The sequence below is a fragment of the Centroberyx affinis genome, unplaced genomic scaffold (genome assembly GCF_046629955.1).
Source record: "Centroberyx affinis isolate AG114_WGS23_722 - 3 ecotype Tasmania unplaced genomic scaffold, CSIRO-AGI_Caff_v1 ptg001928l_1, whole genome shotgun sequence".
Classification (NCBI taxonomy): Eukaryota; Metazoa; Chordata; class Actinopteri; order Beryciformes; family Berycidae; genus Centroberyx; species Centroberyx affinis.
In genome coordinates this window covers 71,457-87,107 of record NW_027280290.1, presented here as the reverse complement: position 1 = coordinate 87,107, position 15,651 = coordinate 71,457, and the positions used below count along the sequence as shown (strand labels likewise).

At 42.6% G+C, this 15,651-nt stretch overlaps 2 protein-coding genes across 12 annotated transcripts in view; one reads left to right on the top strand and one right to left on the bottom strand.

The window, feature by feature from the left end:
- The window catches only part of cutc (cutC copper transporter homolog (E. coli)), a 97,140-nt gene extending 86,800 nt beyond the window's left edge, over positions 1–10,340 (top strand). For 8 of the 10 annotated variants that reach the window (XM_071530424.1, XM_071530425.1, XM_071530419.1 and 5 more), the window contains 2 exons: positions 58–120; positions 285–2,386. In XM_071530424.1, coding sequence (XP_071386525.1) covers positions 58–120; positions 285–332 — 111 coding nt within the window. In that variant the 3' untranslated portion in view covers positions 333–2,386. Of the gene's footprint in view, positions 1–57; positions 134–284; positions 2,387–3,172; positions 3,209–7,352; positions 7,438–7,595; positions 7,683–8,069; positions 8,130–8,530; positions 8,741–9,030; positions 9,067–9,306; positions 9,441–9,577; positions 9,606–9,743; positions 9,850–9,992 lie in introns of those variants that run through there. The other 2 variants (XM_071530416.1, XM_071530418.1) reach the window with 2 other exon arrangements.
- Positions 2,492–7,043, bottom strand: cox15 (cytochrome c oxidase assembly homolog 15 (yeast)). Of its 2 annotated transcripts, none has more exons than XM_071530427.1 (9): positions 6,863–7,043; positions 6,324–6,511; positions 6,099–6,221; positions 5,799–5,985; positions 5,478–5,645; positions 5,205–5,286; positions 3,874–4,028; positions 3,601–3,714; positions 2,492–3,482 (listed from the first exon to the last, which is right to left on the bottom strand). In XM_071530427.1, exons 1-9 carry the CDS (start codon positions 6,935–6,937, stop codon positions 3,351–3,353), a joined length of 1,224 nt encoding a protein of 407 aa, XP_071386528.1. In that variant the 5' UTR covers positions 6,938–7,043; the 3' UTR covers positions 2,492–3,350. The 2 variants fall into 2 exon arrangements, with proteins under 2 accessions (XP_071386528.1, XP_071386529.1); XM_071530428.1 differs by having other exon boundaries at positions 6,324–6,516; positions 6,865–7,043.
- Positions 10,341–15,651: the final 5,311 nt, after the last annotated feature.

The window sequence follows — 15,651 nt, the reverse complement described above, 5'->3', positions numbered from 1 at the left end:
TCTTGGACATGATTTTTCAGTGAGTAAATCTCTAGCTGTTCTCTTTTTTCCTCTCAGAAAATGGACCGGAATAAAGACGGAGTAGTCACCATAGAGGAGTTCATCGAGTCATGCCAAAAGGTAGGACAGAGAAGTGGATGTCTGAGTATTTGGGCCGGCTGTGCCCTATCTCTCACTCCCCAGAGTGTAGCTGTTGGGAGACTCTTGGGGAGAAATGAGAGTCTGCATGGGATGGCATTAACTAAAACCACCTGTCCTTGCCCTTATCTCTTGTCTCTGCCCAGGATGAGAACATCATGCAGTCCATGCAGCTGTTTGACAACGTCATCTAATCTGGACCAGAGAGTACACTGGCACCAGGGAGGGGTGTGTGTGTGTCAGAGAGAGATCGAACGAGAGAGATAGTGTGTGAATGCATGTGTGTACGTGTGCTTGGACATTTGTGGGTGTCTCTGTTGAGATCTGTGCACTGCTGAGTCCAGAGGGCAATGGGTGGCCCTCTCCCTCTTCCTGGACCCCCAGTGGCCATTCTCCATGAAACAATGGAGCTTCCCCAACTCCCCGTCCAATCATGCAGTACCTTAGTCCCCCCAGAGACACAGAGAGAAGACAAGAGGCTGGCTCATAGACACCGACACACCCGAGACCCCCACTTGTTTTATTTAAACCTTTATTTAACAGTACTATTGTTGATGCGAGAACTACTGTGGCCCGTAATGGTTGAACTCGAAGAGGGATGAAGTTGCCCCTGAACCCCGATCTCTTTTACCTTTTTTTCCCATGATGGTTGAGATTTGGATTTGTTAAGGATAAGCTGATCCTGCCTCTGTGCATGTGGGCAACACCTTCCTGGAGCCGCAAGACTCCACATGCCTCGGTCATAAAATAGAAGTGAATCTATCGCCATCTAGTGGACAAGAGGAAGAACGACACTTGCTAAGGGAACAAGGGACCATAGACAGAGCTGGAGAACCGAGCGATCCTGTTCGCGGGTGGAGGTGCAACAGTGTTGTTTTCAATAAGGAACTGATTTTAATATCGCATGATGATGTCACTAATATCCAATTATGTATTTACAGAGATACTCCAAAGTCTGCCTGTCTGTCTGCTGTTCCTAGTCATTCACAGGTGCCTCACCCCTTGTGTATGTGTGTGTGCATGTGTTAACAGAAAGAAAGCGATGTCATCCATCTTACCCGTCTAAGACTCTAGTAGGAATACACCCACCTCCATCCATGGAATAACTTCCATTAGAATACTTCCTGGCCTTCCAACCCTATTACGATCCTAGCTGTAGGTGTCTGTTGACTGTTGTACCTCTTCTAGTATTCCCAGTCGTGTAATATTAGGCAGTACTAAGTGGGGTTGCACTGAGCTGTTCTGACCACCCCAGCTTCTCTCAACATGGGATTGGCATGCCACAGTTGTACTAGTCTATCAATATACATTCACGGGAAATGTATTAGATTACAGATTGTATTCGTGAAAAGTTATGTAATCCAAAACATGTCATGTGGTTGCAGCAGGTTCTACCACTTGAAAAAAGAAAATCTCAATACCCCCTTACATTAAGTTCATTCAAATTCAGTCATTCGAAGAGGCATAGTATGTGTGTGTGTATTGTTAGTGAGAGAGAAATGGTTTGATATGTTTTTTTGTTCTTTTCCTTCCCCATGCCCCCCCCCCCTTTCCCATAGTCTCCCTCTCTCTATAACACCAAAGAGACAGACACATTAAAGGTATCTTAAGCCACTCTGAATTACGTCATGGCATATAGCCCCACATGTGGGTGAAGAGAGAGGGAGATACTGTACGGTAGGGAAGCTGGGCAAGGGGCAATCAGAGATGAAACGGGATGTGATCCGCACCCCTACGTCAGGCTCCGATGAGAATGATTGACTTTTTAAGAGAACTTACAGCTACTTATCCATATGCCTCTTTCCATACCAGACCTGAATCTGAGAGAGAATACAAAATGGGCACCACAGGCACTCAAGTCACTATTAGATGGACTGTGGGGTATTTTTAATACAGAGAGACTAACATGGACAAGCAATAATGTTCTCTACAATGTCATCTCTCCACTCATCCCACCTCTCATTCCTCTGGCATGACGGTATACTAAATAAGGGTGGAGTAAGGTCCCAATCATAACGTGCATTTCCAACCCTGTATGTTCTTATTTCTCTGTTTTGCATTTTCCCACCTAAGTATATTTTCACTTTGATCTCGTTTTGGGGAAAAAAAGTGGTCTGGCTCTGATTGTTCCTTGCCGGCAGTTTTTAACTTCCATTCCTGACCACGAGTAAAACCTGTCTATACCCGCATGTACTGTGTCTAGAGCAATGAAAACCTACTAACCCGTTGTACTGACTGTGTCTAGTTAGCTAGCCTCAACTGGTTGCATTGCGTATTCAAAATGTGTATATTTTGTACAGAGACAATAAAATCACAGTTGCTATGCAAAATTGACTGGAGTGTGACTTGTAAGAACTGTACAGAATTGCCTTTATTAAAATAAGACAATGCTGTCAGGTTTACATTTCTGACTATACAGTACAAAGCAACAATCAAATGCTAGATTCCACATATCTTGTCAAGAAGAAATCATTCAGAAATAATTTAGCTATACACATAATAATACAAAATAATTCCCTCTAGCCACATCCTACTCAACTAACAGGCAGTGTGTGATTTGACACAAGGCAAGAGGTGAGTAACCAGTTAGTTTCATTCATAACCTTTTTAAAAAAAAAAAAAAAAAAGGTACAAACTTCCTATTGCAATGATTTACCCAAACAGAAACTCAACATAATCAAGTTTTTCTAACAGGATTCTGCCTCCAAACCAAGTATGAACCCTTCACTGCAGAGCCTGATGCCATATGTCATCAAAGCTGGATAAAATCTGCTTGTTTTTGCTTTTGCATATCTTCTCAGTGAAATTCTTTGCAAATCGATCACATAACGTTGTCATCTGCTAGCAGCTAGTTCACTTCACATAGTGATGCCAAAACATGCATCCACAAATAGGCTAGTAGTCACTCCTTCATAGACAGTCTCAGTGTATTTTTGTCAATAAAGACGCAGTCAAATAATCCATTTTCACAACATGTTGATTGGCTTGCAGCATCACAGGACAGATTGCTATGGAACAGTGGATGCATTAAAAGTTCAGTATTCAAAAAAAAAAAAATATCACAGATCTTTCTTTTTCTTCTTCTTCTTCTTTGTAACTCTCCATTTTGTCCCTTTTTTCTCAGAATGACTCATTCCCAGTGAACACTGCAGGCTCTTAGGGGCTTGGGCTGTGGCTAGGGGGATCGAATTTGTCCATAACGAAGCAGGCTTTTACTTCGGGACCTTGCGGAGCTCTGACAGGACCCAGATGGCCAGTGAGAGGAGGGCCACGGAGCCAGACTGGTGGGTTGCTGCCAGGGGAGTGGGCACGTACAGTAACAGGGTGCTGATACCAAGGGCAACCTGAAGAACACAGACACAGAGAATGTTAATATTCAGTTACACAGAGTATTACATCCAAAGACAACATGGATTTGTCTGAGTTCACTTGATGCTCCCAGGACTCTGACTGAAAGCCTACCTGCCCATAAGCCATTGCTGTGAGGAGGCTGATGGCGATCTTAGCCCTCCTGGGCAGCACCATCCTCCTTGAGAACAGATACAGGCCTGTAATGGCTGTCAAAGAGGAGATTGCCTGGAACAGGAAAAAAACAGAGAAAATATGAACATATCAGCGAGCATGTTCTTCTCAAATCACTGGGTGGAAGAGGAAGTGGGGGCACATACGGTTTAATCTAGATTCTAATGTTGAAATGTTGCCTAGAAAATATTGATGTTTAAATAAATAACATACCAAAATTCTGTGGTCGAACTGCACAGTCGTGGGGTTTTCAAAGAAGTTCTTGAGGGCGGGAGAGAAGGCCAGCAGATCATCAGGGATCCATCGATCTCCCATCTTAGGGAAGGAGTTATACACCAGCCCAGCATCCAACCCAGCAACAAAAGCACCTGCATCAAAGCATTTGCAAGATGGTTATGTATCTGCACGGACATTGATTATCTACTCTACATTATTTATTTATTTATTTATTTGTTCCGCTCATGGTAGTGCACTGTTCAATTCACAATCAAAACACAACTCAATTTACACATTCCATGACCGAAAAGGAGCAGGGAGAAGAAAATCATTAAAAGCTAGATACCCAAGTATTTCCTTCAACTCAACAATGACATAACCAAAACTGTTTGAATATGATCCACAGTAAACTGGGGAACTTAACTTCAAATGTGAAACCTGTAGCTAAGAACCTAGAGGTGTCTTTTGATTCCAATTTAACTTTTGATCAGGTTGAGCAGGTTAAAAGGGTTGTGCAGTCCTGCTTTCTGCAGGTGAGAACCATTTTGAAAATGAAACCACTCCTATCCTGAGCTGGAGAACTTGGAGGTCATTCACACATTTATTTAATCTTGCTTAAAGTACTCCTTCATCCCTGCATCTTAGCTAGAATGTTGCCTCAGTAGTTTTATCTGGTGTTAAATGTAGAGATTATCACCCCAAGTTTAGCCTCTTTCCACTGGTTGCTTGTGAGTTTTAGAATCAATTTCAAGTTTTTACTGATAACCTTTAAAGCACAGCATGGTTTAGCTGTTAGCTACAATGGTAACCTTTTAACTGCCTAGGAGCCTGAACACACTCCGAGGTCCTGAAGGAAAGCTTCCTGTCTCTTCCAGTTTCGACTGAGAGTTCTCCATTAGAGCCCATACTGTGGAAAACCCTGCCGGAGGAGCTTTTGGCTGACTAAATAAACCTTTCCAGCCTTTTAAATCACTTCTTCAAACACATTTTTTCTAACCTTGCTTTAGCCAACAATTCTTAGTTTCATAATTCTTTGTTTTTATTTATTATCGACATATTATGTAATCTCTTGTTTATATGTAATGTATTTTTATACTCTGTAAAATGCTTTCTAAATTCCATTTTTGAAAAGCTGCTATACAAATGAACTTATTATTGTTGTTTTTCTTCAGTGATCAAAGGACTTGATTATATAATGATTTCCCTTCATGTGTTACTTAAGACATAAACACATGCATAAGTATTTATTGCATATTGAAAAGTTGGGTGACCATAAGTTGAGATCATAATATATGTGATAACACAAACACCTTCAGTACACACAGTACCTGAGAGAGCAGTGAGGAAGACCAGTCCTCCAGTTCCCTTGGCAAACCTCCTGAGCTGTGTGAGTCTCCTGGTCTCCGTCAGCTGAGAAATAAATGGCAACAACAGTCATGAATAAAGAAATCAAAACCTTATATAAAATGTGTGACATTTTCAGGTTATTGCTGACTTGGACCAAGGTTAAAACTATTTATTTGGTGTAAATGAGAGAAACTACATTCAATCCATTATAATGGGTGTGTATAATGCCTGTATGCAAAAGACTGGCTCAATACTTTGTGGGTGGGCAGCAGCAGATTGAGCCCAGTCCAGAGACTGGCGCAGTAGAGTAGCAGGGCAGAACCGAGGTGGGCAGACAGACGGTACTGGCTGACCCGCGGGATGTCATGGGACTCAGGCTTCTCCTCCAGACCGCTCTTTACCATGTACCAACCCAGAAGGCCCTGAGAAGACACACAGATGACACAATTCTTCCTCCATCTCTCCTATCCATCTACACCCTCTTCCAACCAGAAATAACATTGAGAGTGAGGTAAGCATTCGCCTCTCCTGCTCCTCCTACGATCTCCCATCACTGCAGCTGAATAGTCTCTCACCTGGAAGAAGACGAACCCACACAGGCCCAGCACTCGTCCCTTCATGGAGCGGGTGAAGTATCCTTTCTTCCAGAAGTAGATGGTGGGCAGGATGTAAGCTAGTCCCACCAGCCTGCCCCACATACGATGACCCCACTCCATGTAGAAGATGAACTTAAACTCTGGTAGGGTCATGTCATGGTTCATTCTGTGAATACACACAATGACACAATATATATAATATGATCCAAGCCATTTAAATTTGATGCAGATTGTATCTCAGCTGGATAAGAACGAAATTAAAGACCAGGGAGATCTTACATTTTGAATTCAGGAAACTGCTGGTACTTGGAAAACTCTGCCTCCCACTCTGCTTGTGTCTGAGGAGGCTTCATCTCTCTCACCAGATGCCAGTCCACCATAGAAAGCCCTGATTCTGTTAACCTGGTTAAGCATACACAAGAATACATCAACAATACTTTCACACAAAGAGAAAAACTGCATCACCACCACAGACACAACCGCATCACTTTTAGGTCATTTTACCTTGTGACACCGCCCAAGACAACAGCCCCGACCACCAGTCCGCTGCAGCCGAGTAACCAGCGGCCCAGTATGCGGTTTGTGGCTGCGTTGGGGACAGTGACTGCTGCTGGGGTCGAGGAGGACCCCGCCTCGGCTGTGATGGTGCTCTGACCTCTCCTCACCAGCCATTGCCGCAACGGTGGACTCCGCTGATGTTGTGGAAAAGAAGAGAGGTTTGTTTGGCTTGATAGCTACATCAGGAAGATAGGAGGATGCTCAGGTAGCTGTCAGGCTGGCTAGTAGCCACAGTGGCTGCATATGCGGACGTGACTGCTGGGCACAAGCAGGACACGTTAGCTGTATCTTGCACGTTAGCTGATCTGATGAGCTAAAGTAAAAACAGCCACACAACACTCCTCAATCATATGAAATGGCAAGAAAACGCTAACAAACAGCTAGCGTAACAAGCAGCTAGAATGTGGTCTTCCTCCCAAACACACTGACCGGCTACTCTGACCTTTTTTCATCCTTATCTGACGTTAGCTAGCTAGCATACTCACGCTACTGTGTTGAAATCCTTTGCCAGCGCTTCTACAACCGCAAAAAATCGCTGTCCGTAACGAAGGGAGTAACATCTTTGTGTCCTTGTGAGTTGGTCCTGCAGTAGTGATGTGAACACCGAACGAAGAAGCTTAGGTAAAATTGTTATACAAACATGTTTCCTAACGCTGCCATGCACAATTCAACTTTGACCTCTTGACGTCACATCAAACTTGACGAACTAAATACGGTCAAATCTTTTTTGTCTTTTGATAGATATAAAGCAATTATTAATTTCCCACAAAATGTAATAAAAAATGAACGTTGTGCTAAGATTTTTTTAATTTCAAAATTTCGTTCCAGAGAGACGGGACGTCGAGATGGTTGCTGCATGTTTTGTTGCTTAGCGTAGCCCGCATGGGCGGTCAACGTCCTTTGGGCCAATAGAGTTGCTTGACGAGTTTAGCTCCGTCCAACCGTCAAACCCAGTGAACAAAATTCAAATGCTCCGGAAAATACCGATTCACAGTAGCAGCAGTCAACAACAACATTGCACTTTATTGCACTCCCAATGAATTAGAAGTGGACCTGACAGGTATTTCTCGTGGAAACTAAAACTGTGTCGATTTAGCTAAGGGATTATGGATAGTGTTAGTTAACAATCGCAATGAATCACTGCACTCTCTCTCAATTCAGTTCAATTCAATTCTGCTTTATTCGCATGCCAACATTCTGTGTGTGTGTGTGTGTGTGTGTGTATCTCTTTCAGGATGGCAGAGGGCTTTTTAATGGAGGTGTGTGTGGACTCAGTGGAGTCTGCTGTCAATGCTGAGCGAGGAGGTTGGTAGAATGTAGAGTATGCTTTTATTGTCAGAACTTACACATTTTTAAATTGAATCCACCATGGTCTGCCAGTTGAAGAGGCAAGGCAGGCTGTTCTATACTTGAAAGAGAAAGGAGGAAATGCCTCTTGAAAATAAGTGATGAGATACAATTTGTCTGTCAGCAAAACGATTTTGAGGAGCTGGTACCCTGCCTAAGAGTTAGTGTCACACAATCTAATTGCTGTTTCAGACACCTTTCCAACGCCCCACCACACAATAATTCCTGTTAAACACAGAGGTTATAAAATGACATGCAGTATTCTGTCAGAGCTCAAAGGTTTATGCCCATAAATGTATTTTATATTGAGATAGGCACCGTCTGAATGCTTGTCTTTCCTAACAGGTGCCGGTCGGCTTGAACTGTGTTCTAGTCTTCTGGAGGGAGGGCTCACTCCCAGTCTAGGTGAGCACAGGTGTGTGTGTGTGTGTGTGTGAGAGAGAGAGAAAGAGAGAGAGAGAGAGAGAGAAACAGAAAGAGAGATTATTATAAGATTAAACTTTAATGAACGCTGTGGTGAAATTGGGCAGCAGTAAAGAATACAGTATAGATGAGAAATTCTATTAATTGAACATACTGAAGATAATACAACAGAAATAACTTAATGAAGATAATACAACAAGTAGAAACAAAATGAAGATAAAGATTCAGCATCTTCATCATGCTAATACAGACCTTTTAAAAGGTTGAGAATTGCTGTAAAAGAGAATACATTTTCATACTCATACTGAGTAAATCATTTTAAATGTTAGACAACCACTGAGGCCAAACAAGCAAATAATCTCTCCTCATTTGGTCTGGAACAGGTCTGCTGCAGGTAGTGAAGCAGTCTGTCAAAATCCCAGTCTACGTGATGATCCGCCCTCGTGGGGGGGATTTCCTGTACTCGGACCAGGAGGTGGAGGTGATGAGGAGGGACATAGAGCTGATGAAGAGCCACGGGGCAGACGGACTGGTGCTGGGAATGCTGACTGAGGATGGACGGGTGGACGCAGAGCTCTGCATGGAGCTACTGGGTAGTGTGTGTCTGTGTTTTTGTGCATGCAGGTCCGGAAAAGGTCTAAATGTCTTACATACATGACTCAAGGCCTTGAAGAAGGTGTTGATACAGTTAAATATAGCATTTACCGTCTTAAAGTCTTGGTGCAGTATTTTTCTGGTGAGATCAGCCCAGTCTCACATGCATTGATTCTGATAGATGCCTGTGTTTCACCTTGGTCTGCTTGTTGTCTTACAAAGAGAAAAAAAAAACTCTTTAAAAGGCACAAGTTTTCAAGTTTCCTGTTTTTCACTCTCTCTTCACCAGCTGTTTCCCGCCCTTTGCCTGTCACCTTCCACCGAGGTAACATGTATTCTTTCAAAGTTTTAACTTTTTAAATTACAGCTATTAAAGCTTTAAAAAAACTGTAAAAAAATATTTCTACTTGAAAAATCTCATTAAGCCTCAAAAGAAATGAAAGCCCTTTGAAAGCATTCTCATTTATTACAAAGCATGGCACCCAGAAATGTGCATAATGACTTGAACTTGTACATCCTTGCTCTTGAATTCATATTCATTCAAACACCTTTCATCTCATTGCAGCTTTTGACATGGTGCATGACCCTGCCGTTGCTCTGGAGACTCTGGTATCTTTAGGGTTCCAGCGTTTGCTGACAAGTGGCTGCGACAGCTCCGCTTTGGAGGGGCTCCCTCTCATCAAACGGCTGGTGGAGCAGGTACGCACATACGGACACGATGTTAGCGCGCATGTGAAAATGGCACGGCGGTCTATGCAGGTGTGCAGCTTTCTTGTCCATCTGTTCTCGTGTCTATGCTTTGTTTCACACCCTCCACCTCTCCTGCCACCCAACAGGCTAAAGGCAGAATTACCATCATGCCAGGTTAGTGCTTTTCTTTTTCCTGCTGAATGTCATTAAAATAGCTCACTTCATGTGCAAGTGAAGTACTCAACACTGAAGCGTGTGTATGTTCTGTTTTGATTTTTGTTATTTATTGTTTTTTTGTTTTTTTTTACACAGGAGGGGGGATCACAGAGAGGAACCTGCAAAGGATCCTAGAGGGATCGGGGGCTCAGGAGTTCCACTGCTCCGCCCGCTGCAGTAGGGATTCTGCCATGAAGTTCAGGTGAGTTTACATCAAGGCTATATTAATATTGAGGTGGGATTTTACCCATATTCTCTCACTATATATAGATAGATATATATTTCTTGTAACTATAAAATGTCTCTCTTTTCGTTGCTGTCTTCCCAATAATGTTTTATGTGCAGGAACACCTGTGTGACGATGGGAGCCTCTTTCTCAGCACCCGAGTACGGCCTGAAGGTGGCAGATGTGAGCAAAGTCCGCACTCTCAATGCAATTGCCAAAAACACCATGTGACGGGAAATGACTGGACAATCATGACAGAAGACAAAAGAGAAATACCTCAGAAGTAATCACAAGTTTATTTTAATTTAGGCCCAGGGGAAGTAGAAGTTGCAGAATTGCCACATAGGACTATTTTTCTCCATTGTTATCACTGATTAAAGAGAGACGGCTCAGGTATTGTCCTGCAGCCTTCTGGGAAATGCAGTCAATCAAAGTACCTCACAATGGAGAGAGCAATAATAATTTAACCTGTACTGTAGGGGGGGGGGGGGGGGTAAGGGGGCTTAGAGACAGTGTAATAGAACACACAATAGATGATTAGAAGTATATTTCCAAAACTTCAGAAAAGTACCACTCAGTGCGTCTGGAGGATGACAGAATAATCTGAGTTTTACTTTATTCAAGCCTGATTCACCTCCTGTCTTTGAAGCTGCAACCCGACTGATTACACTGTGCAGAGCTCTCCCAATCAGCAGACAGTAAATACTGATTTTATTATTAACACAACAAGAGAAAGAGCGCTGTGTGGCATCTTCTGTATTCCCAATGGACAAACACATGTGATCGGGGGCTGGGCATTAAATAATACAAACAAAAAATATCATGGTCTGTCTGAAGATAGAGGCTTACTTTCAAGTGTGGATGATGACAGTCAAATGTCAAGGCACTCTGATTAGGTAAAAAAGTTAAAAAGCCTTTTTTTGACCAGATGGCGTTTTTGTACTGACTTCATTTATTCATTATGTTTGATAATGAATTGCTCATGCCCTTGATGTGTTCAACTGGCAAAAAGAACTCCACATTTTCTATTGATGAAGCCTCTCTACTTGAAGTGGAGGCTAACTTGAAGCCATTTCCTTCTCTAAAAAAAACTTGTCTTTACTTTGTCAGAACTATTATAACTTCTTGATTCAGTCTGCGTGGGATTTAATAAAATATTTTTTAAGATTTGAGAGCACTTTCTCTTTATTTCATTATGAGGCCTATCGGTATTCACATGCATGCACAGTTTGTTGTTCAGAAGCCAGGAAACACTGCCAAACGTACAATTACATATGGCAAAAGGGAGTCTATGCAAAGAGAAGACAAGCTTTATTGTCCCATGGGCAGATTTGTATGGAATCCATTCTGCTGCTGTTATTAATTAAACGCATCCACATCAACATAAAATAACATTATACATGTAAATTAGCCTCACGCTTTGACAACTGCACATACAAAGGCAACCAGTTGCCAAAGCCATTAAGGAACAATTGAGTTTCTGAATTCAGAATGCACTGGGAGACTGTAAGTACTCAGAGTGGAGAATGTGAGGTGGGTGTATGTCTGTCCTAATGAAAGGTTGCTCATACACTAGATGGCTTTAATTGACAAGTGTTGCTTGACCATCGGGAATTGAACCTCGGCGATTTTTTCGCTTGGACGCAGCCATCGGACACAACGCAACGCTGACGCAACGCGAGCTTTCACGCCAGGAGCGGCAATGCGCATATTTTGCTCGAGGTAGAGCGCAAGCTGGAATCTCGGTAGGCTACAGAAACATATTTTTACCTTTCCAGATGCACTAGCGGGTCATCAGCAGTTTATTAAACAATTCCGACAGCCTATGGGTTCGTTTTCTGTAAATAGTCCGTTTTAAATGGTGTAGATAGATTTACTAATAACATGGATAATGTGCTAAGTTAATGCTTTAGGTCTTAACATCGTTCAAAGCAGCTGAAATAATTCAACAATTACGCTATGTAGGCTTCTTCTGAATATGTAAATAACGCAATATAATTTTTCTAACATGGTATCCCCATCCTTTCGGATATTATCTGCCATGTCTGTGACCTTTTGGCCAGGTTCCAATATGTTTTTAATGTAGAGGGGCTTTCACACCAGAAGCGGCAATGCGCATATTTTGCTCGAGGTAGAGCGCAAGCTGGAATCTCGGTAGGCTATAGAAACATATTTTTTCCTTTCCAGATCCACTAGCGGGGTCATCAGCAGTTTATTCAACAATTCCAACAGCCTATGGGTTCGTTTTCTGTAAATAGTCCGTTTTAAATGGTGTAGATAGATTTACTAATGACATTAATAATGTGCTAAGTTAATGCTTTAGGTCTTAACATCGTTCAAAGCAGCTGAAATAATTCAACAACGACGCTATATAGGCTTCTTCTGAATATGTAAATAACGCAATATAATTTTTCTAACCTGGTATCCCCATCATTTCGGATATTATCTACCATGCCTGTGACTTTGTGAAAGCCCGGTCATTCCTTCGATGGCTGACGCCGATGGCTGGAATGTTGACTCATGTCTTTGCTGTAGCCTACATGCGTGACAGCATTGTGACTTGATGTCATGCCATTGATAAAATTTGTCTTTGACACACCACATTTGTGTTGAAACCTGGTTTCATTCATTGATTTCATTCTCATCTAAATATATTGCTGTTGTCAGGTGAAAACCTGTCATATTTCATGAACTACGAAAAAAAAACCAGCACAATTTTTAGCTTGATGGCCATGCATTTTACTTTATCTAAGTTGGTTTTGAAAAGATTTCATAAGATATAGAACATTTTCAACTTAAAGACGAGGATTTTTTTTTGTCATTTTTCAAGTTAAATCATCTGAAAATCTGCAAAATTGGAGTTAAGAGGTTTTCACCGTCAAGAAAAAGTTCAACTGGGTTGCGCTGCCCGGCGTTGCCCGGACAATGGACAGCTCTCATTGAAAATGAATTGAAATGAACAGAGACAGACAGACACAACTGACTACTCTCCCGTTCTCTCCTAGGAACCGAAATTTCAAAAAGGTAGGAGTCGGACTGCTACGCCTACCAAACATGAAGCAAAGTGCTACAGTTATGCAGTTACATCACTATGACTAGTATTTAAAATATTTTTTTATAATCAGATGATCTGCTTAATGAGGTTGCTTAAGCATAGGCTATAGGGAGGAAAAGTAAGGAAAGAGGGTGAGTAACGTTAGGTGAGGATGGGCTGTGGGTTCAAATGTGCAAAAAATAGAAATAGTAATTAATATCCAACACAGGCTATATACATGTAAAAAGTATAACCCTATGTTCAAGTGAATTTAACTTGTTTCTACGAAGTAGCACCGTTATGAGCGAAGCTAGGCTAGCTAGGTTGACTTCCAAAACAGCCCAACGGACACGACGGATCAGTGTGGCCGCAGCTAGTGGAGTTCAACACACGCGCCGTGGGCCTGTACAGGATCTGTACTTCTTTTAGCCTCACCCACCTCCAGTTATATTTCCTAGCATCTGACGTCTGTTATGAATACAGGTGGGACCCAAACGCAAACGGGAATCTGGTGGCTGCAAGGGGGAGTGATGGTGAGAAGGAGCGGGGCTAGGCGTGAGCGTGGGATGAGGGGAAGCGTGGCAGGCAGGTGTAGCTTGGAAGCTAGGAGGTTGCTAGCAGGCAGGCAGAAGGACAGGCAGGCGGGTGATGATCCTGGGGCACAAGAGAGGCTGGTTAATAACAGGAAACACGAAGAGGAAAGGCCACTAGAATTTAAACTAGATTTGGCCTTGGAGCGTAACTACCACTGTGGTTGAAACAACAATCTGGCGAAGAATGGTTGAAGAGCAGGAGCCAGGAGAACGTGGAAGGGAGACCACGCCAATACACACACAAACAAAACATAGACAGAGAGAGAGAGAGAGACAGGGGAGCACTGGGAACACAGGGAAGGGGAAACACAAGGAAACACTAGGGAATCTTCTAGGGGTACGGCCACGGCCGTCAACGTCCATCCATGTTAGACCTTTGCCTCCAATATCAAGTAAAAAGCAATTAGGTTGAGCTGGGCAGGGCATTCAGTCTTCTTTGGAACAAGATAATTAAGGGATAATTAAGGGATATTTTACAGCCAACATCATGCCCACCCACATATGTTATAAATGTATAACTATAGTTAATAACAAACATTTTGAGGAGTGTAAAATTTCACCTGTCCATGACCTGTCCATTTACGAGACAGTGACATCTCTGGCCTCATTCTATAGATAGCCTTTGTGGCCTTGCAGTAGGTGATGTGTCTTAACATGTCACGCTTGGGGCCACACACTCTGACTCAGCTAGATTACAGGCCATGTGATGTTATCAAACATGATGTAATGATTAACCATCACACACACACACACACACACACACACACACTGCCTGTAAAATCACGGTGGGTGCAGGATTGGATGCGCACTTTCTTGTACCTCACCACACACTTTCATTAATGGCTCTAGCATGGTGGGATTAAAGCATTGTAGATAGATCAGTCTGAGTTATGTTGTTATTCCATTCATTTTACTGCATCGTTATATGCTTATATAACGATGCAGTAAAATGAAACAAGCAAAGGTTCTGTAATATAGCTTGCTTAAGCTTTATTACAGAACCTTTGCTTGTTTCTATATTCACTAGACAGAATAATCTTGTTTATCATGCTTATTTACTATAGAGCTCTGTTAAAGTTGTTTGCTGGTCATTAACAGTGAGATATACAGTACAAGGTTGTAAAGCTGCCACTGTGTTTACAGCAGGCGTCTGGATGGGGGCCATGTGAGGCAGAGTGGGTAGGGCACTCATATCATACTTACCACTCTTTGGGGAAACTGGGTAAAAACATAAGGGAGACCCAGAGCCTGCGCAGTAAGACAGAGGTTTGGTCATGTGTCATTTGTTTCTCTTCCATTGGCTGTTTCCAATGAGACTGACCTGAATAGCTAGAAAACACAACAACAGACAAGGGAACTTAATTTGTAGTCTATCTCTCTTTGGTTTGAATCTCTTGTTTATGGCATCTGCATGTCTCACAGATTTTAGTGTAGTCCAGCCGCCTTCCGGCAATGATATAAGTATAGGAAACACAGGGGGAGAGAGCAAAAGAGAGAGGGTGGGATAAAAACAAAACAGTACCCCACTGGCAAGCAGTCATACTCCTCCCTCACCTTCCAGCATTTTCACTGACTCACATTTGAACAGACTTCAAAGCATTGCATCTTTGTAACACATGTAGCATTGTAACACTTCAGTGGCTTTTACTCTATGTTGTCATTCAAATGCCTTGCCGCCTGACATGACTCGGCAGTTTGAAAATGGGTCTCAGTTCAGAGAGAGTGGAGGCAGGCGCAGAGAGAAGTTAGCAACACAACAGGAAAAGGGGGCCTAATGAGCCTCACTCCCCCACCCACATTTCCTTTTTTGGTTTTCTTTCCCCCACATGCAATCCTCTTCCCCTGCTGTTGGACTTTAGACACATCTGCATGTCGAGGAGTGTCAGTGGGCTGCTACTGAGCTGGATTCTCTCACTACAGCGGTGGGAGTTTTCTCACATACTCATCAGGAGCAACGTATGTTGTAGTCGTAGGCAGCAGAGGAGTCACTAATGATTTTAGTATTATTGCCCGAAGACAATCCTTGAGATCTCCTGCCTAAAAAGGGAAGAATTACATGAGTCGAGACTCAAGTTAAGCATTAACCCTCCTGCTCTTCACAGACAAGCAGTTTTGTCTCTCTGTAAATGACAAGGTTGCGAGGTCGGCTCC

Bases quoted from the DNA above. Each gene is read 5' to 3' on its own strand.
- cox15 (XM_071530428.1), bottom strand. From the start codon at position 6,937: ATGTTACTCCCTTCGTTACGGACAGCGATTTTTTGCGGTTGTAGAAGC. The intron at 5,986-6,098 runs GTAAGATCTCCC...GTGTATTCACAG, and splicing joins CAGTTTCCTGAATTCAAAAT to AATGAACCATGACATGACCC. The intron at 3,483-3,600 runs GTAGGCTTTCAG...TGTGTTCTTCAG, and splicing joins CAGCAATGGCTTATGGGCAG to GTTGCCCTTGGTATCAGCAC.